The sequence below is a fragment of the Rhipicephalus microplus genome, unplaced genomic scaffold (assembly GCF_043290135.1).
Source record: "Rhipicephalus microplus isolate Deutch F79 unplaced genomic scaffold, USDA_Rmic scaffold_23, whole genome shotgun sequence".
Classification (NCBI taxonomy): domain Eukaryota; kingdom Metazoa; phylum Arthropoda; class Arachnida; order Ixodida; family Ixodidae; genus Rhipicephalus; species Rhipicephalus microplus.
Window position 1 is genome coordinate 353,503 of NW_027464596.1, and position 26,025 is coordinate 379,527.

The following is a 26,025-nucleotide window of genomic DNA, read 5'->3' on the forward strand; positions in this document are numbered from 1 at the left end:
TGGTTGAATCTATAGAACGCCACGGCCATTCCATTCTTGAACATTTCGAATCCCTTGACCATGACCTGACACTGAAAACCTATTTGATGAAATTTCCGACTGTTTAAACTACTAAATTAAAACAAAATGCCCTCATTTGCATCAGGCATCTTCTTCCCTAAAAGAGCAAAATGCATAAACCGAAACTGGGCTACAATTCAGCGGAACGTAAAGCAGGGCAAAGTATCTTCAATAGCTCGAACAGATCAAAATGGGGATATTCCTTATTGTAAGTTGAGCTCGAAAAGGCAGTTTCTAATCAAAATGAGCCAAGTAAAACTGTTTCGTTCAAAGTGAGCCACATTCATTAAACCAGCTCTGCGTCAACAAACATGATCAAAAACCAACATTGTCTCACTTAAAGGTTCCATTTGTGCTTTAGTTGCTTTGTTATCGTGTTCACTTTCCACATTTTGTTTTCTTTTGCGTGAGTTGGCACTCACTGAAAGATACGATGTCTAATGACAAACATCGATAGGGGAGAGAGAGGCTCACTTGCCTACTTCTGTTTGCATCTTAGTGATTAATTTTGCCTAAATGATTGATTGATGGATTGATTTGTGGGGTTTAACGTCCCAAAACCACCATATGATTATGAGAGACGCCGTAATGGAGGGCTCCGGAAATTTTGACTACCCGGGGTTCTTTAACGTGCACCCAAATCTGAGTACACGGGCCTACAACATTTCCGCCTTCATCGGAAATTCAGCCGCCACAGCCGGGATTGATCTTGCGACCGGCGGGTCAGCAGCCCAGTACCCTAGCCACTAGACCACTTTGGCGGGGCGATTAGTTTTGCCTAAAGTGCAACAGTATCTCCTCCTCAGTTCACTACAACACAATGTAATTGAAATAAAACTGGTATGCTACAAAGATATAGGGCATCTATCTATTCCCTAAAGCAGAAGAGGTGGTCAGAAATGGCATGGCATGAAACTAATTGGAACACTTGTTAGGGCCTTCAATTGATGCCAGGAACAAAAAAAACGGTGATAATAGTCCAAAATAGCGCCCTTTTGCCTGGAAGGACCACTCGCTCCTCAAGTCTAGTCACCGCCATTACGCCCATGCATCGAAGCATGGCAGCGACGTAAAATGGTAGAAATGTCAGTGATTTGTAGATGTTACTTTTTCCTTTGCTCGCTTATTTCTCGCTGTATTTTATTTGCTATGTGAGATTAAAAGCAGGTATGTTACCAGACAGCGGGATACAATAACGTGAAACCACAGCCACATACCTCTTTCAATGTCTAGCTACTTAGTTGTGCCACACCTTGGCGCGGCAACAGCGCACGCTGTGTGAAGCTTTAGCATTGCTTTACACTGTGGTTCCATGTCTTTGAGTAAAAAAATCAAGCACAAATAAAACCTAGATATTCTCGCCTGGTAGAAATTGGGGTGCAACTATAGGATAAGCAACTTCATGTGTGGTGTTTGTTGTGTTTTGGGTTTTCAGTTTCGGTTTCGGATTGACATGTGAGGATGCCAGGGAGCGCCGCTCTGGCACCTAGGATTTCAAGGCGACTGTAAAATAAAGGCAGTGTGTGTTAGGTAGCCGTGGAGTGCGGTTGTTGTGCTTTCTTTCGGCGCGTCGCGCCAACCCGCGTGTTCGGGCTGGTCGGTGTCCCCGCCGGCCGCGTACGTCTCCGTCGGCCGTCTTCTTCTGCTTCTGCTTCGTTGGGACCAGCCAGCCCCCAACACAGCAATGGCGACGAGGACCTGTAAGAACCCGTTTCGTTCTCCGTGTTCGTGCTAACCCTAGACGCTCTTTGTTCCCAGCAAGGTGGCTACTGCGTGCTGCGTCGCTTCATTTCTTCATTCAGCTACGCCGCCTCTGCCTTCGTCTTCAAACAGTGTACTGGCGTCATTTTCTTCTCGTCTGCACCTCTCCATTCTTCTTGCTTGAAATGGCGTCTCCTATTCCACCTCCCCTATTTCTTCATTCGCCCCGAGACCCGCCACTTCCATGGGCGGACTGGAAATTGGTGTTTCAGGCTTACGCAGACGCGGTCGGGGAGGATGCCAGCAAGCCCGAGCGTCGCAAGGCCCTGCTGCTCAACGCGTTGGGCCCTGCCGGGTTAAAGCTCTTCTATACTTTGGCAGCCACCAACGCGTCGCCGACGCCAGCGTCGGGTGATGCCTTCAAGAATGCTGTTGCTCTTTTCGATGAGCATTTTAAAAATGTCTCGTGCGATTATCTCGCACGCGTGAAATTCCAAGAAAGGCGACAATTGCCTTGTGAGCCAGTCGCCGAGTTCATTACTTCTCTTCGAACGCTCGCCGCGTCGTGCGGCTTCGGCGTGCTCGAAGAAAATATGATCCACCATCAGCTTTTTACCGGGGTAGCCTCGCAAAACGTCCGCTGCCGCATGCTTCAAAAGGGCTCCTCGATTTCATCATCCGAAGCCCTCTCAATTGCGCGAGAGGACGAGCTTATTCGCTCCCAGTTGGAGCAATTCGCTCCGCATTCAGTGCAGCAACTTTCTGCTGCGGGGGGCCAAGGTGGCGGCTCTTCGTTTCACAGGACGCGTCAACATGGCGGCCCTTCGTCTCGGCGCGGCGGCCAACATTGCGGCCCCTCTGCGTCACGGGGGCAAGGAAGCCGACAATATGGCGACCCCATTCCGCCAAATTCTGGTTTTCAGGAACATCACCGAGCTCCTAATTCGCGTTCGCAATTTTCTTCTCCAAGCGCAACCGCACATTGCTTTCGTTGTGGATCGGCTCGGCATTTAGCCAATTTCGCGCAGTGTCCCGCGAGAAACCGCACTTGTCCTGCGTGCGGAAAAATCGGACATTTTCAGTCCGTATGCAATTCCCGTCCAGCAAATCTTCCGGAACCAGTTTCTTTGTCCGCTCCTTCGAGCAGTGCACAAACCAATACGGTCACTCTTTTAAATGTGGATGGCCTCCACACTACGTCCGAGCCCAGCATCCTAGTTTCAGTTGGCCATGTGCCCTTTTCATTTCTCGTGGACACTGGTGCCTCAGTCTCTTTAATCAGTGCCGCTGACTTTCACAGTCATTTTTCCAACATTCGGCTTTTGCCTTCACACGTCGTTCTACAAACATATTCCAAAGGAACGATTGATAATTTAGGTCAATTTACAGCTCAGGTCTTCTATTGCAGTCGCACTGCTTCCATTACTTTTTATGTAACAGCCAATGGCAGCTAACTTTTGGGACGTGATGCCATAAGGGCTTTGTCCATCAACATCGTCGGTGCGTCTATGACGTGTGCTCAAGTCGACGTCCAAGATGATCTTCCGGCCAACGCGCCTTCTGAATTCCACCACCTGTTCACACGTGAACTGGGTTGTGTGCGTGGTTTTGTGCATAAAGTGATGCGTCGACCAGGTGTGTGCCCTGTGCGTGCCAAGCTGCGCCGCATTCCTCTTCTTCTCCGTGAGCAAGTCTCTGCGGAACTGCCTCGCCTTCAAGCCAGCGGAATCATCGAGCCTGCCTCTGCTTCCGACTGGGTTTCTCCACTGGTCGTCATCAAGAAAAAAGATGGATCCCTTCGACTATGCGTCGACTTACGAGAACCGAACAAGGCAATCGTCGTAGACGAGTTTCCACTTCTTCACATTAAAGAACTGCTTCATCAGCTCTCTGGGGCAGTATCTTTCTCCAAGCTGGACCTCGCATCCGCTTATCACCAAGTTGAACTTTCTGAGTGCAGTAGAGGCTTGACCACATTTGTATCGCACGAAGGCTTGTTTCAGTTTCGCCGCGTGTGTTTCGGGCTTTTATCTGCCCCTGCAGTGTTTCAGAAAATGATGTCAATTATTCTTAAGGGTTGTAATGGCGCCCTTTGTTACTTGGATGATATTTTGGTGTGGGGACGTACTCGCGAAGAGCACGACGCTAACTTGCATACTGTTCTCAACCGCATCAGTGAATGTGGTATGAAACTTAATAACAAGTGCCTTTTTTCTGTGAATGAGTTACAATTTCTAGGACATAATGTCAGTTCCCGCGGCTTGACACCTGTTGAATCTAAAGTTCAGGCCATTGTCAATGCCCCACGGCCTACTGATGTTAAAACCTTGCAATCTTTTTTAGGTCTTGTTGGTTATTATGCAAAGTTTGTTCCTCACTATGCTGATGTTGTTGAACCACTGCGTACGCTACTTCGTCAAGCACAGCCTTTTAACTGGTCAGCTGTAGCTGAGCAGAGCTTCATTCGAGTTAAGTCAATACTGGCCTCAAAGCCAGCTGTTAGTATTTTCAATGAGAAGCTTCCCGTCGTCATCACGACGGATGCGTCCGATGTTGGACTGGGAGCAATGTTTCAACAACTCAGAGATGATCAGCTGATCACTATTGCTTTTGCATCTCGTACATTGACCCCTGCTGAACGCAGATATTCAGTAGGAGAGCGTGAAGCTCTCGCTTGTCTTTTTGCCTGTGAGAAATGGCATGTTTACTTGTGGGGCCGGCACTTCACATTACGTACAGATCACCGAGCACTAGTTGCTCTTCTTTCTGCAGGATCCGAAGGCCGCCGCCCCATTCGCATTTCCCGTTGGTGTGCCAAACTCATGTATTATAATTTCAGTGTTCAATATTGTAAGGGTTCTAATAACGTGGTTGCTGATGCACTGTCGCGCCTTCCTCTTCAGATACCGGTTACTGAAGAGCGGGATGAGGAAGTTGTTTCATTAGTTACTTCCTGTATTACTAAAGCTGAGCTTCAGGCAGCTACAGCTGCAGATTCCACTTTGTCTCAAGTTCTCGAATATTTACTTGAAGGATAGCCTTCCAAATGTGCTCTTGCTTCTGAATTCTTGCCTTACTTCGCAGTCCGACAGGAACTGTCTTGTGTCGAGGACTTGCTTTTCCGCGATGAACGCGTGATTCCCCCTGCTTCTTTCCGTAACAAGCTAATACAGCTTGCCTATGAGGCCCATCCTGGCATTGTCCGCACCAAACAGAATCTTAGAGACAGGTACTGGTGGCCAGCCTTAGACAAGCAGGTCGAGCATGCAGTTTACAACTGCCATATATGTCAGGCAGCTGACAAGTCTGCCAAACCTGCATTTTCTCCGTTGCAGCCAGTCCAGTGGCCTGATCGGCCTTGGCAGAAACTCGGCATGGACATCATCATTCCTTTGCATAATGTCCCGCAAAATGCCCGGTTCATTGTTTCTCTCATTGACTACCATTCCGAATGGCCAGAAATTTGTTTCACACATACGGTTACTTCTGAGGTCATCATTGAGTTCCTGTCTTCAATCTTCAGCCGGGAAGGTTTTCCTGATGCCATAGTTACGGACAATGGTCCACAGTTTCAGTCCCAACATTTCGAGGCTTTTCTTTCACAACGAGGAATTCAGCACTTGAGGTCATCAGTTTTCTATCCCCAATCAAATGGCCAAATCGAGCGCTTTATTCGCGTTCTGAAGAAACATATCCAGATCGCCCAATTAGAGCACCGTCCCCTCAAGCAAGTCTTGACTGAATGTTTAGCTTCGTACAAGTTCACACCACAAGGCACCACTGGAGTGTCTCCTGCTCAACTTTTCCACGGTAGGCAACCGCGAGTTGCTCTCGACATAGTCTCTTTGCCTCGTAACATAGAAGTGTCTTCACCTGATCAAATCCGTACCAGGGTTTTTTCTCATCAACAAGCAATGAAAAAGTATGTCGACACCCGTCGAGGGGCAAAGCAGTCCAAAGTTCGCACTGGCGATCTAGTCAAGGTTTGTGTGCCAGGCAAGCGCCCCAAGTGTCAGGCTCCTTACAAAGTCTTGGGCCAGGTTAGCCCCACTTCTTTTCGCTTAAGTGATGGTAACATCTGGAATGCTTCCGCCTTGTTATTTTTCATACAGATTCGCCTTCAACACCTAAAAGTCTTCCCCATCACGTTCCGTCCACGCCTTTCAACTATACATCCGACTGTTACATGTGGCCTCCATGTACAGGCATTTCTTCTTCAAGGGGGGAGGAGTTACCAGTCGGTGTCGCTGGTTCATGTACACAAGTCATACGGTTCACTTTAAACCTTCAAATACGGCTGAGATTGTTGAACCAGACTCCGGTCCACAAAATTCTTCCGAAGCTCATGCTGCGAGCTCAAATGAGACCGCGAATTTTAACGCTCGTTCAGAGCCTTCACAATATTCCACTCAAGGTGCAGAGACACCTGATTCTACACCCAAAAGGGCCCGACCTAAGCGGAAGCGGCAGAAGCCGCGTCGGTTCGAAGATTATGTGATGTAGAACTCTTGTTCCGAACAGTTGTGTACATTTTTTCTTGTTTGTCAGTGCATTTCAGGACTTGTAGTGTGCGTGTGCCGTGTTCTGAATTTTCGTATGTTCTAATGTACATACCTTGTAAAATATGTTGGTATCGAGCATGTATAAATATAAACAGTGTATAGGTGTGCTTTTTTCGAGGAGGGGATGATTGTTGTGCTTTGGGTTTTCAGTTTCGGTTTCGGATTGACATGTGAGGATGCCAGGGGGCGCCGCTGTGACACCTAGGATTTCAAGGCGACTGTAAAATAAAGGCAGTGTGTGTTAGGTAGCCGTGGAGTGCAGTTGTTGTGCTTTCTTTCGGCGCGTCGCGCCAATCCGCGTGTTTGAGCTGGTCGGTGTCCCCGCCGGCCGCGTACGTCTCCGTCGGCCGTCTTCTTCTTCTGCTTCGTTGGGACCAGTGAGCCCCCAACACAGCAGTGTTGTTTTTCGATCCACCAGAAGATCAAGGCCAATATCTACCGCATGTACAGGTGGCGCTGGAGAGGTACGCCAAGAAGTGCGTTTCGTTGGGCTAGTTGCTCTCTCATTGCAAATTAAATAAGCCGCGCGAATAAAACGTAGGGCCGTGAACGAACATATGGGACGAGGAGTGAGAAACAAGTCAAGGTTTTATTGCCTCAATGACATTGCGTTGAGACAATAAAACATTGAGCCAGCGCTCCTCCTGTTGGCTCCTTCGCTATCAAAGTAAGTCAACGCCTAACTTGTCGCTCGAAGATTTGCCAGGTTACCTGTGAAAATGACGGCCGAGGCAATGTTCAGGTAGCGTCGCGGGCGTTTCGTCGAGCAGCGGAGCACACGGGGCAGCCTGGCCGCACATCGGGACTTCGCTGAGGTTGAAGTGGCAAAACGCGCAGAACGTGGTGCGTGCTGCACGGGGGCTGTTCTTTCTTGTTCTACCACCTTGATAATGACGATGATGATGATGCTCTTTGGAATATTGGCACCTACCCGCTCAGGGGTAATCACGTTGATGGTTCTGATTATGTATAATGATATTTCATTTATGGATGGAAACAATACTAAGAAGAGGGAGAAAGGCCAAGAAATAGAAAATTGAAGACTTTAAATGAGGGCAAGAGAATCTGGGAGCGAAACATGAAATATTTATAAATAATAAACAAAGTGGCGAGAAAAATTTGAGAACAATTGTGTGTGAGAAATGCGACGTCTGAGGATTAGGTGCACAAAGAATCCATTTCGAGGAAATCACCCTAATTGACGAGAAAAAAAGTGGACTCTCCCCGTAATTTTTTAAAATTAATTAACCGAACACAATAAATCAGCGGTTACTGTTGCCTTAAACGAAGGCAGCGGTACCAAGTAACTAAATTTCTCGAGAACGTGTTGCTAAGGCCACCTTCTGCGATGCAGCATCAACGCATGTTCCCTTCTGATTTGAGTCTTGCCGGGAGAAGAAAACGAAATGTGCTTCAATTTCATGGGAAAATTAGCACGTCGGGAACACTTTGGAATCAGCCTGATATGTAAGGAAACATTCAATTGCTCAACTTCTAAATGATGAACTACCGGAGCAAACCTAGAACTGTTAGTATGTGCAATTTTCCTCAGTCACTTTGCATGCAGTTCTTGAAAGTAATGTTTAATGAGAAGCAAGAAAAAATGCTAGCAAAGAAACCGTAGCAAGGAAAGCGTACATCGAGGATTTCCTTGCGCTTTGCCGGCGCGTCCATGCTTCGATGTCCGAATGAGAAAAACTACGTCAAATCTTGAAGGGCATCGGAAGCATTGCCTACAATGCCCTAGTTGCCCAAAATCCTCCTACTGTCGCTGACGTCGGCTCTACGTGTCAGCGTCTCTACGAACTTGATTCTGTTCGCCTTCAGTCGGACAATAGCGAACATCACCAGCAGACCGGGACCTGCGTGACATGATACGGGAGATTATACGCGAAGAACTCCAATCAATGGGCTTCTTACCACCTTCTCCATCTATCACGCAACCTTCAAGCATGGCCTTGCGTGACATCGTAAGGGAGGAACTAACATCATTCACCGGTCCAGCCCACGTACAGTCACCTCCGTTCAGCCCTCCAATTTACGCGCAAGTTGCGGCCGCACCTCTTCGCAACGTGAACTCTACGTTGCCACTGCCATCGTTCCAGTCGGTTGCTGCTGCACCACCGCTCCACTTTCGGCCAATGCCACCCAACCCTCCGTCTGCCCACTTGAGTGCGCTATCTGCCAATGCGCCGAGCGCCTTCTACTACCTGCCTTGGCGCTCGCCTCGCCCAACATGTTTTTACTGAGGATATCGTGGCCATATATCGCGCTTTGCCGCAAGCGCCAGCAGGACGAGCGTCGCGGGTACGACATGCGTGAACGGGACTTTTCCAGCGGGAATTTATACGCCCAGCGTTATTCATCTGGACAGCAGCGGTCTCCATTTCCGCCCGCATCGACTGAGACGCGGAACACTTATCATTCAAGCCGACGCTGATTACCTTCACCCTTTCGTCACTCCTCCTCTCCTCTTCGGCCAGCCTCGTATACCACTGACAAGCGGTCGGAAAAATAATTGATGCAGTTTTCATAGGGGAAACTGCATGTAACAGTAGGACTGATATTCCTCCAGCATATAAATAAATAAAGCAGAACAACAAATTGGAGCCGATCGGTAACAAACCTACAACCTTCGAATATCACGTCCGATGCTCGCTTATATGAGCTACGGTGGCACTCATCCTTCCGGCCTTTTTATCAGTATTTACGTCTTCATTGCACCCTGCAGGAGTGTTAGTCAGCGCTACTGGTAGCCATGACTGCGAGCGTGGCACACCCTTGTTTAGGCGAAGGTTGCAGGTTACAGGTTCGAAGGTTGCATGCTCGATCTCCGCCGGCAGCGAGTGCTCTTTGCTTGGTCCTTAATTTTTTCTCATATCATGAATACTCTTACCCTTTTCTATACACTTCTTGGCTTGAACGTCTGTTCGTTTTTATCAGGTTTCTCTCTAACACAGAGAGAGCAATATAAAATACCCCCTTTTTCGCTCAGTGATTTCGAGAATCTTATTCTTGCAGACTATATGACAACTAGAAATTTAGGGCAACAGCTAGCTCGTAAAAAACTAATCACGTGCTACCCGGCACCAAAAGGTAAATCAACAGTGTTCAATGCGTGCCTTCATGGTCAGGAGCGGCGCTGACTAACACTATGCGGTTTGCGCGCGCATAAATAACAGATAATTTGTACTCGTGGACGACCGTCATCGTAGGCCAATTGGTAGTGTGTCCGATACGTTGATCTAAGTTTGCAGGTTCAGTCCCCGCCAGCGATACATTGTCTTTCCACCTTATTTATTTGTTGATGTGTGGGATTTAACGTCCTAAAGCAATCAAATGAATATGAGAGACGCTGTAGTGGAGGGCTCTGGAAATTTAGACCACATGGGGTTCTTTAACGTGCACCCAAATCTGAGCACACGCACCTACAGCACTTACGCCTCCATCGAAAATGCAGCCGCCGCTGCCAGGATAGGATTCCGTGACCTGCGGGTCAGCAGCCCAGTACCTTACCCAATAGACCACCGTGGCGGGGCTTCTTTAATTTGTTCGCAATAAATAAAAATACTACTGTCAATTTTCACTTTAATTTCTTCGACTCCATTGTTGGTTGGTTCTTATTAAAGCGGACTCTGGCGAAAAGAGAGCGAAAAAAATGTAGTCTCTAAAGTTGAAACTTTAAAGCTGTCACGCCTGCCATCTCCTAGGTTATAGATTTAATATTATAGGTGCAGCTATTGTGGCTCACTGGTGTGCCATTTCATTCACATGTAATACTGCTGCGTGGGCCATTGCACCCAGCCTACAAAAGTTTCGAAAGTACTTTCATCGTTGCAACAGAAACCTTTGCTTCTTTGCTCTGTTGTTTATATACGAAAAGGTGAATATGGCTGAGTGAAAACAGAAGCGCAGCCCTGGTTTGTGCGAAAACACCGCTAGCGCGTATGTGCCGCCTAAATTCGTCGAGACACATCTACACACCACTGTCCTGAAAAACGAAGACAGGAACACATGAGCAGCAGACACCAGTCAACATTTTCAAATAGACGAAATGAATAATGGAAAAAATACTTTTGTTAACCGTCGGCATTAAAATATCTGACTCCGGAGCCTCAAGTTTAATCATTTTTAAATTGTTAGTAATTTGTACGGTGTGTTTGGATATGAGTTATGCAGATCTTGCACATCCACCGTCAGGTTGATGCAGGTAGCTCCTATTTTGGCACGAAATGTCATACCGTACAGTGCCGCATCATGGTCCTTCTTGATTCTGAGCTTCATCGAAAAGAACTGGACTGAAAAAACTCTTTACCACCATCCTCTTTCCTTGTCCCACCTTGTCAGAGCGACAGGGCACTGCCAAAGCACTTGATATAGAGCAATGACTCCCATACACTTCTCAGGGACATCAAATGTTATCTTTCGGGTAAATTCAGCCAGAGTCACGCCCGACCATACCAAATTCGCAGTTATCGAATGATTAATTAGTTTGAACTATCACTTCAAACACGTCGATGCTGTTACTTCAATGCTATGAAAACTTACGGCTAATATCAGCATGAATGGATGGTACACTAGATCGGATTTCACTATTTCAAACATTGTTGCCTTAGGAGCTTCCTCACAATAGGTTGTTTCTATCGGGATATTAGTTTCTCTGCACAAATATTCTGAATTGAACCAGGATGGTTTTCATCGGTAATCTCTAAGTTAGTGAAATAATTTTTCTAACCTTATAATGCATTAGTTGTACAATCAATATGCGATTCCTTCTGGTAGTTGGTTTCTTGGCCAATAGCTCACAGTGGGTCTGAGCCATACATATGGGGCATCATCATCATATCGGACCTTGGGTAGGTTCGCCGCGATAGTGTAGTGGTTAAGGCACTCGGCTGCTGACCCGCAGGCCACGGGATCGAATCCCGGCTTCGGCAGCTGCTTTTCCGATGGTGGCGGAAATGTTGTAGGCCCGTGTGCTCAGATTTGGGTGCACGTTAAAGAACCACAGGTGGTTTAAGTTTCCTGAACACTCCACTACGGCGTCTCTCATAATCATGGGGTGATTTTGGGACGTTCAACCGCATATAATAGTTATAATTAACCTTGGGCAGTGAGACGCGCACCAAGAAAGATTTTTTTTGTCTTCCTGGATGCTTTGCCAGAGCTTGCGGTGTGATTAGGACGACACCGCGCAGAGCGAGTACAAACAAGAACACTCTAAGGCAAAATCACCCGATAAAGGAGTAACGGAGCCCAATAGGCGCACGCGATGAACGGATAGACCGTTTAGGAACAACCACAGAGGGAAGCGTGTGGCGCCAAACCACTTAGTCAGGGATGAACCGCCCGGGCACTGCAGGCAGAGCGAAAAGCGTTGCCAAGGTGACCAGCCCTCCTTTTTCACAGAACACATTTTATTCTCCTCATATGCTGGCTCAGTCTTTCCCCGTATTTTGCCGGAGGAGTTACTTCAGTTTTGCATTCGCACTGTGGATACTTGCGCACAAGTATCCACAGTGCGAATGCAAAACTGAAGTATAGTACGTTAAAATGAGTTTCACAATGTTTTTGTCGATAAAATTACGGGAGGTGTAATCTTTGTCCCTACTTTGAACCTTATGATCTAAAGCATTGCCTCCGAGATGCGGCGCACAGCAATTCATTTGTAGAGCAGACGACGGATGACAACTTGCCCTAAAGCGTGTTCTTCAGGTTAACGCGGCAGTCTTCGTGCCCCAAGAGATAAAAAATTGTTATGAATCGTTTACGAACTTTTCAACATTCAATTCTCATACACAACGTGTTGCAAACACATGGCCGTCACAGCAGCTCCATCTGTGTGTCAGTAATGGAGAGGCACCACATATTAGAAGTCTCAGTGCTCTACGTATAAGTGTGAATTCAGATACTGTAGAATGTCGTGTTCAAAATAGTTACTCCTATCTGCTAAAACAGCCCTTCTTCACCAAATGTGCTCACATTTACTCGCGTTCGTCGCACTGTCCAGGCAGATTTAGCAGCAAATGTTGTCACAATCCATCGCGGGTTAGCACAAGGCGATGTTGACAAACTAGCATCGTCAAAAATACCTAGCTCCGCTAGAGCAAGCTTTTTTTTACTCCGTTAAGGCGTAGTTAAAAGTTACAAAAAAGAAAACCGTTTTGGTTTCACCAAGCATATAAAAAGTGGTGCTGTCAGAACGACGCTCCGTCGAAAACATCGTTCTAATGGAATGTTCGTTCAGCGGAAGATGCATGTATTCATAATCGGTGAAATTGCTGTTCCATATTCACTTTGATAAAACTTTTGTACTGGCGAAAACCTCGAAATGACAATCGCGGGTGCGTTGCAACGAAGAAAGCTGGCAGCGCCTCCGACTACAGCGCCCCCGCTACAGGCTCACGAATGGGAGCCACCTTAGAGCGGCCGCTTTTCACACCTCCCACCTCTAACCACCCTACCGGTATGCCAGCATTGCCGAGTCGCCTCGTAAAAAATGGAGGGTGAACCGACCCATGGGGTGGGGGGGGGGGCTGTATTCAGAGCAGTTGTGTATGTGTTGTGTTTTGTGAATGAGATTGCTTTTCGGTTGTTTCTGAACTACTGAAACCCGAAGTAAAGAGATGAAGGGAAGATCTGCCTTGTTTACAAACCATGACGGTTTAGCGGTCGGTGAGCTCTCAGCACATGTGCTTAAATCCCTTCGCGGTCTTGTAATGTGAATAAAAAACACTACTGACGTCAAAGTTACACGGGGCGCACTGCCCACTAATATGCGAATAAACGCCGCAACTGTTATGAAATATACGCTCGGTGTCCCGTTCCGAACATTTTACGAGTTATACTCCTGTCAAACGGCCACCACTGAACTCTGTTAAACTCAGTCAACGTAAATCTCCCCTATAAAGTCTGACGGAGATAGCGTTGTGGGAGTGTGTGTCACACAGCAATGACAAGGCTGTTATAGTTACCGTGAAGGGGCTCAGCCAGTGCCGTTGGATTTTCGCAGAAGTGTCCGGATTTTATCTCTCGATGCCTTTTTGTGGATTTTCGTTATGTAACTTTTACAAAAATACAATATTGAGGAGGTCTAAAGCGAACAAAAATTTAATATTCAAATGAAAATGCATTCGCTAAATGTAGCGATGCTGGCAGCGGCGCTGGCCACCTTGTGCCCATCGCTACGTTTGTTTACAGTGCACCGTTCTCGACGAATAGTGTTTTTTATAGCCCGTGTATGAAAGTGTGTTTTCTGCTATCGCGAGCGCACTCCAAGTTGCTTTTGAATGAGGTCGAGTCCCATTACCCATTCCTGCAGCTGTCGAAGCAGTTGACGATAATGGAGTGCTGCCAGTCGTTCCTCTCACGATCAAACTTAACACGGCGACGACAGCAATCGCACACGTGGATGAAATATTTTTAAACGGCAGCGCCCAGCCCTACTGGCGAGGCACGGTGTGGAGGGCATCGGGGTGGAGAATAGCTGCACTCCGGCGAGCCTATATAAATGTAAACAAACACGTTATGAATGAGTACTGCAACAAAAAACAGTTTCATATTGCCGAAATGAGTTATTGTGCTCAGTGTGGCAATCCGGCGCTCGAAATGTGTTTCATACATTGAGATACCGAGGACGAGAGTACCTAGTTCAGCTGCAAAGGAAGATTGTTGAACGCCCTTTGCGAAATGCTCCGTTTACCTTCGTTTGCGTAATGGTGGCCGTGTCACACGAACCTCATCTTCTATGTCGTAAGGACGCGGGAGTGAAACGGTGTTCGTGGGTGCACGCGTGACAGGGGTATTAGTCCTCCGCCGATCATTTTTTCAGCGGCTGCCCACAGCTCCGTAGTGCCTTATACAGCGCTGTCAGTTTGGTGTCGCGGATACTGACATACACGCTGGTTTTCAATAGGAGCTTATGTGATTAGCTAAACCTACAAGCTCTTTAGAACGCGCTACGCCACAACAAGTGGAAACTTACGGGATGGTTTCATTAGAATCTGGAAAGAGTAAACAGCTGAGGCGAGAAAATTCTACACCTTCAGAGGCGCAGCGTGGAAATCCGCAGCAGACTCTAACGTGAAGCTGGCGGTTTCAAAATTACGTATACGCCTACTTGCCTTCAGTCATACCACGCAGCGTTGTTTGCAGCTTCCTTTGCGTAATGTGTGGTGGCTGTAGTGCAGAACTCACCTAAAGTCTTTCTGCGGCAGCATTCCGTCCTGTTGAAATTTTCATACGGAACAACGTGAACAGCCGCCGTAATGGAAGTCTTAGGATATGTTTTGTTGTTTTGCGCAACCACAATCGTGCATGAAACACGAAGTTTCTTAAAACAGTTCTCTTGTTTTATTTGGCTCCTTGTACGATGAGCTGTCCATTTTGTTTGGAATGAAACTGCCATCTCTTCCGACAAAGGCAGTGCAATGCGGTCCAGGGCGATTTGTAGTACACCTGCAACGAAGTCAACGTACAGAGCTCGTGAGTCGTATGTGGCCCACTCAGCACACCCTAACATTTTGCTGCAGTAAGCGGAAACCGGCCCCTCCGGATGTTAAGCTCGAAACGCCGTGAGTAGCTTCGTGATCGCTTTGAAGCATTCGTATCCGGTATACGAGGCACTGCAATGTCCTCAGAAGCACTCTCTCGGCACGCTGCGTGGGCCGCATATTATCTGTGAAAGGACGAGTAGTCGGTTAAACACAGCGACGTAGAAACATCACCACCGCCGGAACAATAAACATTACAAAATATTAGCAATGCGCTGACGATGTCTATGTAACGGCATGATTCTTCGGCGTCTGCCGAACAGCATCGGCAGACGCAGCGGCAAGAACACGGCAAGCGCTCGTAGCGAACCCCTGCTGGTGTTCTTGGCGGTAAACGACGCTCTCCGTAGTTGCATTCATTGTACGTTACGAAAACAATTCGAACAAAAACAAAATGCACCTTACGCGGTACTGCAGTTTGCGTAAAGATATAAATATGCATGTGCTTACTTATTACCGTTGTGAACGGTGCGACTGTAAGGAGAAAAAAAAACAGCAGGCGTAAAACAACAAAAGGAGAACTCTCAGTGATACTTTTACTTCTCAAACACTAAAAGCGAATGTCTTAAGGTTTTGAGAATTAGGCGATTAGACGGGCTGGCATAAACCCTGGGCGAAATAAGTGGCAGTCCGTGGGATTCATTAGCGACTATCTTGGTGACAGCAAATTGACTGCATCAAGTTGTTTAACTATGGTATTGAGTGCTTTTCCGAAGCTTTGATGGTTCTTTCGATTTGTTTTGTTCTTGTTTGATATTGTGAGTTCACTTTTATGGCATCACAAGTCAATTTTAAAGGGATGCCAATTGAAGCAACGACGCAACGAACTGCAATCGCGTAGCTCCAATGCCCCATAATTCAATACCTTGATTTTATTATCAGTGGTGAAAATTTAAGTGGAAGTTTGGTTTATAAATTTGGCGCTGAACTCTCTGCGCGCAACATCAAATTTTCGCGAAATTCGCTGGCTGAAATATCATGAAAATTCAGTTGATAGGTTTATCCCACCCACAAGTGACAATGTCCTCCGTTGTTCAGTAGACGCCTTCAAAATTTATGACGTCTCAACGTTTGGTGCGGGATAATTGAAGTGGCGTCATGTTGTTATAAGATTGGCGTTTTCGGGAACGTGAAACTGTACTTCGCCAATTTGTGAAAAAGTGTTCAACTCTTTATTGTCACTTTAAGCACAGCATCCAAGGACTGAGCGCCCCTGTTCTTTATCCCCAAGCTACATTCTTTAATCATCAAGTGCCAAGCCGCCTAAATTTTGTCTATGTCACAATCGGGTCGTAATTGGCAAGCGACTCAGTAAGTTTAGGAACGTTTCGTATTGTAGGTAGCACGGTGGCAACAATGATCGGTGCTACTTTACATTGGTTAGCTCATTGAGGATTTTTGTCGAGGAGTCCACAGCTGTGAACATCAAACCCGTTTCATGAATAACCAGCCTTGCTATCGAATTAGTGGCGCAAGTATGATAGTGCACATGCACAATTACGTTCACCCCGTTTAAGTTGAATCAAAATCCTCACAAAATTGGCTGCGAAAACCAGAAGTTGGGCTTTAATTCCTAGTGTGTAATTCAGAAAAGGCTTACCGTATGTACATTGTAAGGAACATATAATTAGCATAGTCGACACTCCTTCAGAATGATACGTGCCGCGCTCACCTTTTAACTTACACCTTTCTATTTAGAAAGAATCCCTATAATCACATAAACTTAGCTTGAGTCGAGTAACAGATATTTTTGATAACTAGATGCAGAGGACGCAGAGGCACAGAGCGGCATTCGCATAATAGCAACCCAAATTGGAGGATGTGTAAAACATAGCGTATCCTGAATAAAACACACGAATGAGTAACGAGGCTGTATTGACGAACCCAACTATTGTGAAGTGATCAATTCGTTTCTCCCTTATTATATAATAAATTCAAACGCGACCAGGCTTCAACTCAATGCATAAGAAATCTAGGGTTACATTAAACATATATAGCCGGAACATTTCGTGAATAGAATATCGAGCAGCGCGAAACGCCCCCGGATGTCAGGAGCTTTGCTTTCTCTCACGAATGTTCAGCTTTTCCTCACCGAAGAAGTCTCGCTCGCATGCATTTGGGAAAGTTCGTGAAGAGTTCAAAAGGGCGCCGCCTGGAGCTTGTAGAAAGCGCTGCCTGCCATCGCATGGCATTTCTGTCACATGAACTCGCCCCGTGCGTGCAACTCGTACCCGCTTTTCCTTCAGCCAGGACACCATGGAAAAAAAAAAGAACTAGAAAAACTTTTCCAACGCATTGCTCTAAATCCTTCTTCTTAGCATTATCGTGTAAGAAGGTCGAGAATATTTTGACAGCAATACTCACAGTCCTCGGAGAGCAGCGTGAACAGTATGAAGAAGAGTGTGAGGCTGATGAGCAAGAGTAGGGTGCTCATCGCGATCACGATGAAGTGTTCCCGGGTTCTGTCGATTACGCTGTCAAGAAGAAATTGCAAAGATGCTTTCATTATTACTGGCGATGTCGCTTTCATCTGTCGCTTTGTCCATAACTTTTTACCTTAACGCTATTCGGGAGTACATACGCGGCCGCAAAAGGCACATTATTATTGAAATAAATTTCGCATGCAGCTCTTAAGCATGACCAAGCGGAATTTCCAACAGCTACTCATCTGTCATTAGGTTCAAAAGCAAAGAAATGTTTTGGGAAAATATTCTGTGTATGTATTCACGATTAATTTATCATGAACTCGCCACACTAGCTTAGCAGATAAGGTGGCGCGATGGTAAGCCCCGAGATTGGGGTGTGAGTACCACCCACTTCGGCTACACTGGAAAAGCCAACCCGCGTTCAAAGACTAATAAGTGGTTTGCCTACTTGCCTTCGCTACTTTTACTACAGGTGATACCTCTTCCTGGCCACTTATTTTTTAGAAACACGAGTACAATGTCAGGGACAAGTGTTGAACCTACCAATATTTCGCGGTTGTCAGCTACACGTTGTTATCGTGACTTGCGCGGTCGGAAGCACACGGAAGTAATTGAAATCATTTATCGCGCACGATAGTAAGGTGAGAAAAGGAGAAACGGATGGCCGACTGCATGATAAAGCAGCGCAGAAGACAACCCACATCTCATATTTCACGTGTACGACGACCAAAGTAAGGTACGTACTGTAATGACTGCAGGGGGAATCACAGTTCATTTGTCACAAATAACGCCACAAAGAGCCGAAAACGCCAGGAGAAAATAATGTGCTGGTTTTTTTGCACTCAAAGGAGCTGGTATTGGGCTTATTAATGCAGGCCGATTGCACGAATGTGAGATTTAGATTCAAGCGAACTGTGAATAACTCAAGGCGGCCGAAATAGGAAGATCTCGGCACTGGTGTGCCCCCTTTGTAGCCGTCCCAGAATAGTGAATTTTTTGACCGAGTCGAATAAGTACGAATTAAATACTGTCCGCACAGTTTCCGAATAGCAAAGTAACAATTGTAGAAATAGCGGTAGCTCTTGAATCGCCCAATATATTACTTGCAGCGAATGTTAACAAAACTATATTATAATTACTTTTAAGCGTCAAAAACAACTTCGATTGTGTAAACAGCGGTATGTTGATGTGTATCAGTGACTAGAAAATTAAAAATATGTTATAACAATGCATTGAAAAGCAGAAGTGACTGCAGCATTCACGATGGCACTTCGCCGCCAGTGTTTCATGAAACTAAACGTGACAAGAAGATTTAAGCAATGTAGCACCTAATATGGAGCTAAACGTTCGGCGAAACGGACAGTTAAATTATCACTTAATAGCACTTAATGGCAAGAACGCTACGTTGGCATAACACTTGCACGAGTTGTCAGTGATGTAAACTTGTACGTGAGTTTTACTCCTACATTCGAATGCAGCGTAATCCCCAACGTCTTATGACAAATACCAAGGGATTGTTAGTAGGCTTTCAACACGTTCACTTTGGTGACACTCCAGTTCCAAGCAAGAACGCCTTCATCCTGGCCTAAATATATTGCATATAACTGAACTTGCATGAATCTGGGTAATTTGGTTGCTGAAACAAGTGAAAAGTCTCCGCTGTTCCCACCGAATCGAACAGAGCACAGTTCGATTTGTTATACGATATTTCAGAATATTTTCAGAACTCTACTCGACTGCATCGTGGTACTGGAACGTGACACCTTAGAAATTATTTGGGCCGCAGTAATAGCTAGCTGCACTAGCATAGTACTGAGGTAGCTAGTACTTGCATAGTACTCGCATAGTACTACAATAGCTAGTACTAGCATATGACTCGCATTGTATTGCGGTAGCTAGTGCTAGCATAGCACTAGCTAGCTAGGTCGCTAGCAACGAGCTATCAAAAAGAAACTTTTCACTAATAGCATTTTACGTTCAATAAGTACATTTACGTAATACTTTTTCTGAACCAAGCCGCCGGCGTGATTATATTCTCAACATACCAAGCTGCTATTTCTTAGAAATTTCCAGATTCCTACTTTTTATTGATTTTTTTCATAAGGTAGGATGGGTCAATTTTTGTGCATTCAGTAAGAGTTTCTTCATATACAATAAAACCTCGTCATTCATACTACCTGGTACTGTGAAAATTCCTTGAATTAAGGGGGGTTTTGAAATAACGAAGCATACAAACAGTGCGATGCAAGGAACCTTGAATTTTTAAAGTAGTGAGCGGCGTTTGTCTGCTGTGCCACCTTATTTGACAGTTTCAGGTGTTGTTTTTCAGTAATACCTGGCTCTTATGGTGCCGCAAACGGGAGGAGACAACGGGCCTCGCTGCTGCCAGCGTAAGTATAACTACATAAATAAAACACAAAAACTGGTCTCGTTGTCAACTAAAATGAGCATCTGCGTAGACAAAGACGTGCTTTACTGCAATAAAGGGGCCGAACGCGGGCACCACGTCACCTGCTCCTCGCAGCATCAGCTAAATTAACTCATTCTTTCTGATTAAATAACGAAAATTACTAAGAGCCACTGTGAGGGAATTCGCGGTGCGTTATGGCTCGAAAACATGGCCATTTTTTTTTTCGTTTTTGTGAATCTCTTGGACTGAGTTTTCCAAGTTGGTGTTGCAGACAAGAACTCTGCCAGCAGAATAAATGCGTTAATTATTCGAGGAACCGCCAATCAGAGGTTCACATACATCTGAAGTTCTGTCAAAATGACATTTATTATTATCCTTGCATTGTCAAAAGCAATGGGAAAATCGTGATTGATGCGCCGACGTTGCAAAAACGAGGGACATGCTGCCCGCGTGTCGTTTCTGTACTGCAATAACGCACGTCTTTTTCGCGGGCGCTCATTCGGGTCTATCACAATTATACCTTTTCTTTATCTGAAATTATCCGAAACTAGTTCATCCAGAATCACTAGTTAAATACCTCTATGGGAAAACTCAAAACTCTAACTAGTGGAATTGTCGTGTGGGAGCGTGTGTTTCGAAAACCTTTTCCTCAGCCACCAAACACTCAACATTTGTCCTCTTGATGCTCCGCTTAGTAGGTTTCCTGATGGAGATCTAGCCCGTGTGAATTTACAATTTCATCAGCGCACAGCACAACGCGAGGCCCACGCACACTTGACCTGCGTCGACAGACCTTTGCTGACACGGCAGCGTAGTAGGCGGCAAAGCCGGCTTGGAAGGGAAGAACATTTAACACTAAAACAAAAAATGATATTGGTGATAAAATATTTTGCCGTTGCCTCGGGTTCGTAATGTGCTGTCATCTCGGTTAACTTTGAAATAATGCAATTTTTGAACATTAGGCGCGATTATTTCAAAACATATTTTTTTTTTACTTTTCTTCCCTTATTTCAGCAACCTAAGTATCCAAAACATTTATTTCAGCCAGTATTTAGATAACGTAACAAAAAATATGCTGATGAAGGGAAATATTTGTTTGAGGAAGTGCTCTTCGTCAACACGACATCTAACAGCTAATAATGAGCGATAATTGTGTGCCAGAAGGAAACACTCCACAAAAAATGAGCATAGCAACTTTCAGTGTGAAACCTGCTTCAGTAAAAAAGAATATGGGTTACTATCTCAATAATAGTGAAATAATAGCTGTACATCGAATAGTTATGAGGAAACAAGTACATAAACTGCGCCTTAAATACATTGCGGGTATTGGGCTTACCCTGTTCCCTCAAGCGCCATAAATTCCGCGGGTTTGTTCAAAATTGGTATCGTCAATCGGCACATGGGACCTAAAGTTTTCGAATTAACTGGACTGGTGCCGACCGCCACTTCGAATTATCCATTCAAATACATGTCAAAATACGGGTCCACAGATCCTTCGAACTATGTGGTATTTAGAAATAACCAAGCTCATATAAATCAGGTTTTACTGTACAAGAAAAGAAGCCGCTCAGAGTGGACATTTTTGGGCCTGTTATTTCGACGATTGACTATTTATAAGCACTCTTTTTCATGCACTACTCACGGCGAACTAGCCCAGCCGTCAGAATTGATGTGCTAAATCTGAAGTTAGAACAAATGACTGCCACAGTGATGTTTACGAGCCATGGCATACACCATACGGCCGTTGCCTAAAAAGTGTTAGTATGGCGCATAAACGGATTTTCCTGCAGACAAAGGTTGATAAGAGTAACTTCATTTCATGATGATGATATGTGGGGTTCAACGTCCCAAAACCACCATGTGATTATGAGAGACGCCGTAGTGGAGGACACCAGAAATTTCGACCACCCGGGGTTCTTTACGTCCATCCTAATCTGAGCACACGCGTCAACAGCATTTTCGCCTCCATCGGAAATGCAGCCGCCGCAGCCGGGATTCGATCCCGCGACCGGCGGGTCAGCGGCTGAGTTCCTTAGCCATTAGACCACCACGGCAAGGCTAACTTCATTTCATCAGCGGCGGACCACAAGATGCGAAGAATTGTTCCGTAGGATGCAGTGCACATCGTGGGACGAATACAAAAATTCACATTTTTGAGTTATTCAGCAAGTGAATAATTATATAAAAGGTATTCAATACATATATTCCTGAGAAAAACATATGCTTGAGCTGTCGGTGCTCTCTAATGTGTGTATAGCTGTGCGTCACACGTACATGACTTAGAAACTCTAAAATAAGCTTGGAGTAAGTTTTAAGCAAGACGATTGCAATATTACCAAGAGATTTTGATGTTAACAGTGATGGTGCCTGTACGTCAGCTACTTCGTATTCTCTTAGTTCATAGTAATTGTTATGTGCAGCCGATTCTGGCATTTACCTGGAAAGATGCTTGAAAACACACACACAATGCCACATACTGCCGTCCCTGAAATCCATGCTAATTTAATGCTTGAGAAAGCTGACGATACTTGGCTAACTTAGCCATTCAATCAGTATCAATCATTTTTCATTGTTTTTGTACCTCAATAGTACCAGCTAATTTATTAAAGTATGACACCACTAACGGCATCGCTTGTTCTTTTTCCAGGACGGTCTTTTTCTAGGTTGCTTCTTTCAATTCGAATGTCGCTCGTATATCTCAGTGGCGACAAAATAACATTGTTTTTTTTTATTTCATTGCCACTAATAAGGTGAAAAAATCATGTATTAACGGGAATCCGCACGCATGGACAGTTACTAATAATGAGAGGAAAAACGCTAAATAGAGATAACGTTGGTTACTAAAGCAACTAATAATGCTGTAACACGTTATAGGCAAATTGGCTATAGTAACTAGGCGAGCATATTTTTGAGCTGTCTTGTTATTGGGGAGTATCTTTGGCCAGAGCTCTGAAGAGATATTAACAAATAAAGAAATTGTTGGCTTTTTCACACCCACTGGCGGTGGGTAGCTGTGCTACGTCGAAGAACCTGGTATCTATCGGACACGTGGTCGTAGAATGCGCAGACGCTTGGTCGGATAGCAAGCGAGACTATTTCGCTCCGCGTACATTTTACCGTGTGCTTCCTGCACGTATCGTCGCACGGTTAACGGAAGATGTGCTGCCACAACTACTACCTAAAAAGTAATAATATTGACAGTAATCAGCATGCCATTATTAGTTAACATTCATACTCACGTCGTCTCTCGCGCAATGGCAGCGATGTTCCTCCTGAATAAAAAAACCAAACAAAAATATTTTATGATACAATGATCGTTCAAGTAAATCAATGTCACGTACATTCTCGTAGGCCGTATTTCCATTCGATTTCTGCTACGTGCGATCACTATAGATTAGGACCGGGAATTTTTATCGCTCTTCTTGTATAGCGTGACATCTTGAATGATTACTTATGTAAAGCGCAATTTTGTTTTTTCGTCTACTGCTCGTCGTACCGATCTGCCAAGAAATATGAAGTATAATTTTAGAGTGCATTCTAAGCCCTAGGCGTGAATAATAAAAGTATATATATATACATTTTCATGTGGCCAGACAAGCAGCAACGGTCACCCTTGTCGACGTGAACGCCACTGAACATTCTTTTCTACTGGGTGCTCCACTATTTTAATGATTGCTGCCTCTGATGTACAAGGGCACAAACTTTAGTGGGACATACACACCGCAATCATGAACATGAAGTGCGAACCTTACCAATTTAGGGAGAACTAACACACAATGGCACCAAGGAACCATACTTATAACTCTGATTATTTCCGGTAGTATGCGAGAGAATATTATAGTCAGCTGTCTGCTCGTAATACCATCACGTACAACGTGACACCAACAGGCAGAGAAGGTGTCTCCTACTAGCCGTAATGGTTTCTGGCGGCGCTGACTGGCGCTCCCCCGTTTACCGCACATGCATACCTTATAAAGAGGACGGGGAGATCACCGCCGTCATGGCTCAGTGACAGAACATCGATCGCGCTATTAAAAGGTCACAGGTTCGGATCCAGCCGGTGGGAAGTTATATATTGTCCACTTTTCCTTCACATCTGCATTACGATTGCTTCTAATAAAAACCCCTTTACTTTTCCAGCCATCAGAGACTGTTCTCAATGTTGTTCTATGTCACAAAGAATACGAACCGCTAAAACTAACACTTCTTTCCTTCAGTATGCTTAGTGGAGCTCAATATAACAAAAAAAAAAACAGCTGCCATGTTTAGTATGGTCACTGTTCCTACTTTTGCCCTTCAAATGTACGCCTGCTTTGAAGCACGAGTAACTATGTAACTTGTGGGCTTGGTATGAACTTTGATAACATTGTGCTTGATGAGGCGGCGAAAAAAACCTTCTCTTAGCACAAATGGCGAAGAAACAAAAGTATCTTTGCACTCTGTAAGTAGTGAAACAAGAGTAGAAATAATAGAAACAGTATCTCAATATGAAAACACCTAATTCTCAATACAGTCGTACTTTTACAGGTTTCGAAACTAAGGCAGTTTCGTGGCCATGATCAATATATTCGATCTCGGGCCATTTACCACACTGTTTGCCCCAGCGATCATAGGCGGTTGATTGAGGTCAGCGGGTCCCTGCGATGAAGTGGAAAATTCTGCAAGATCACTCACGTGTATGCGCTGGGGCTCACAGTATCGGTGGCGGTTTCGCCAGAAGAGAACACCGGGAACCTGACCACGGATCCGGCGGTCATAGTCACCGCCTAGCCGCCTCTCTCTCCCTCTCAGGTCAGCACTGCGTATGTAAAATAAAAGCGGCAAAAATAAACAACACATGACCGATGTGGATAAATGGACAGTGCTACAGAACACGCATAGTGGTCACCGATCACGCAGGTTTCGCGACGCTCAGGCACGCATGGCCGAGATTATTTCCTGGAGGACGGTGGTCGACTACAACACGATTACACTTAGTACGAAAAACTGGGTTCGCCCGCATTCTTCGCGTTATCCACAGTAGCTCGCTGCCTGCTGTCCAAGTTCCACGGGCACCTGGAGAGCAAGTAGCGATAATGTAACTCTTAACGCTGTATCTTCCATGGAGTAGACGGACAATAAAGGTACGCGTGTGAGTTTAATTCAAGTAGTGAAAGCATTATCCGGTTTTACCAATACAGAAAAGGATGTGACAAGGGCTATAGAGTGCCCACCAGCCCTACAAGTGTATGACAGGTTTGAAGGAAGGTAGGATAAGGAAAGAATGTGAAAGAGGTTAGAGAAGAAAGAGGCATTGATAGAGTGTCGAAGGATTTGTAGGAAACTACCATGCAACCAGCACAAAGTGTGGAACGGGCTGGCAGCACAGTGGGCGCTTATTGAACTTAAAAAAAAAGAAAGGAAAAAAAGCTTTGGTGTTGAAAACGTATAAAATAGATTACCAATCTGGACTGACAATACAAGGCACGTGTGGCAGTTTAATCTGGAAATAGGTCAATTATTCTTTTCGTTGCGTATCTTCTTGCTCCTCGATGTCTTGAGTAGGCGTCTTCGTCATTGTCCACAGTATCAAGTTTTGTTCTAGGCCTCAAGGCGTATGGTCTCGTGTGAATTTACGTACTGAAGTTCTTATTTCAGGAATGGCTTTTGTTGTAGAGTTGGTATAACTGGCCTCTTTATATTTCGTGGTGCTTTCGCGTTTTTGTTGAGCATCATTGGTAGTGCTGTTATTGTCGTCTTCATAAATTCTCCTATTTCATCTTCTGTGACTAACTTGGGATTTGTGTGTCCGTATATCTAGTAGCCAGACGGCGAGAAATTCTTTAGTTTTCGTGTCTGTTTGTCGCAGGCCAACTTTAGTATCACAAACACTTTTGTGAGTAAATTGATACCGATTGCGAGCTCAAGACTGTGTAAAAAAGTGTAATTTGAAAAGTATTGAACGTATCCGCACGTAAAACTGAAATTCGTTGAACTGCCTTATTTGCATCGATTTTCAGACTCGACTGCTGCAGTCTGTTAAACTGGTAACATTTGCCGACTTTGAGGTAGCCTTGAAACGCAGAAATCGTGTTGTAAGCGCTGTATCGCGATGAGCTTAGGAAATTCTTGTTATGATCAAGTTTTGTTTTCTTTTGCGAAACACAGTTTCACTACTTTTCCGGCTGACCAATCAAATTCAAACTTTTGTTGGTAACGCATCACTCCCGTGAATTTTGTTTTACAAAAATAAGATGCCAGAGCCACCGCAATATCGGCTGTACCGAAGAAGTTCTTGGTGCGTGCGGGGACGGGAATTCAAAACGTTGCTCAAA

General features: G+C 45.2%; 1 protein-coding gene across 1 annotated transcript; it reads right to left on the bottom strand.

Moving 5' to 3' along the window:
* Positions 1-13,765: 13,765 nt before the first annotated feature.
* On the bottom strand, positions 13,766-24,504 carry LOC142786411 (uncharacterized). The gene is made up of 5 exons (XM_075884096.1): positions 24,386-24,504; positions 22,951-22,983; positions 17,240-17,349; positions 15,096-15,349; positions 13,766-13,825 (listed from the first exon to the last, which is right to left on the bottom strand). Exons 1-5 carry the CDS (start codon positions 24,466-24,468, stop codon positions 13,766-13,768), a joined length of 540 nt encoding a protein of 179 aa, XP_075740211.1. The 5' UTR covers positions 24,469-24,504.
* Between the last annotated feature and the right edge of the window lie 1,521 nt (positions 24,505-26,025).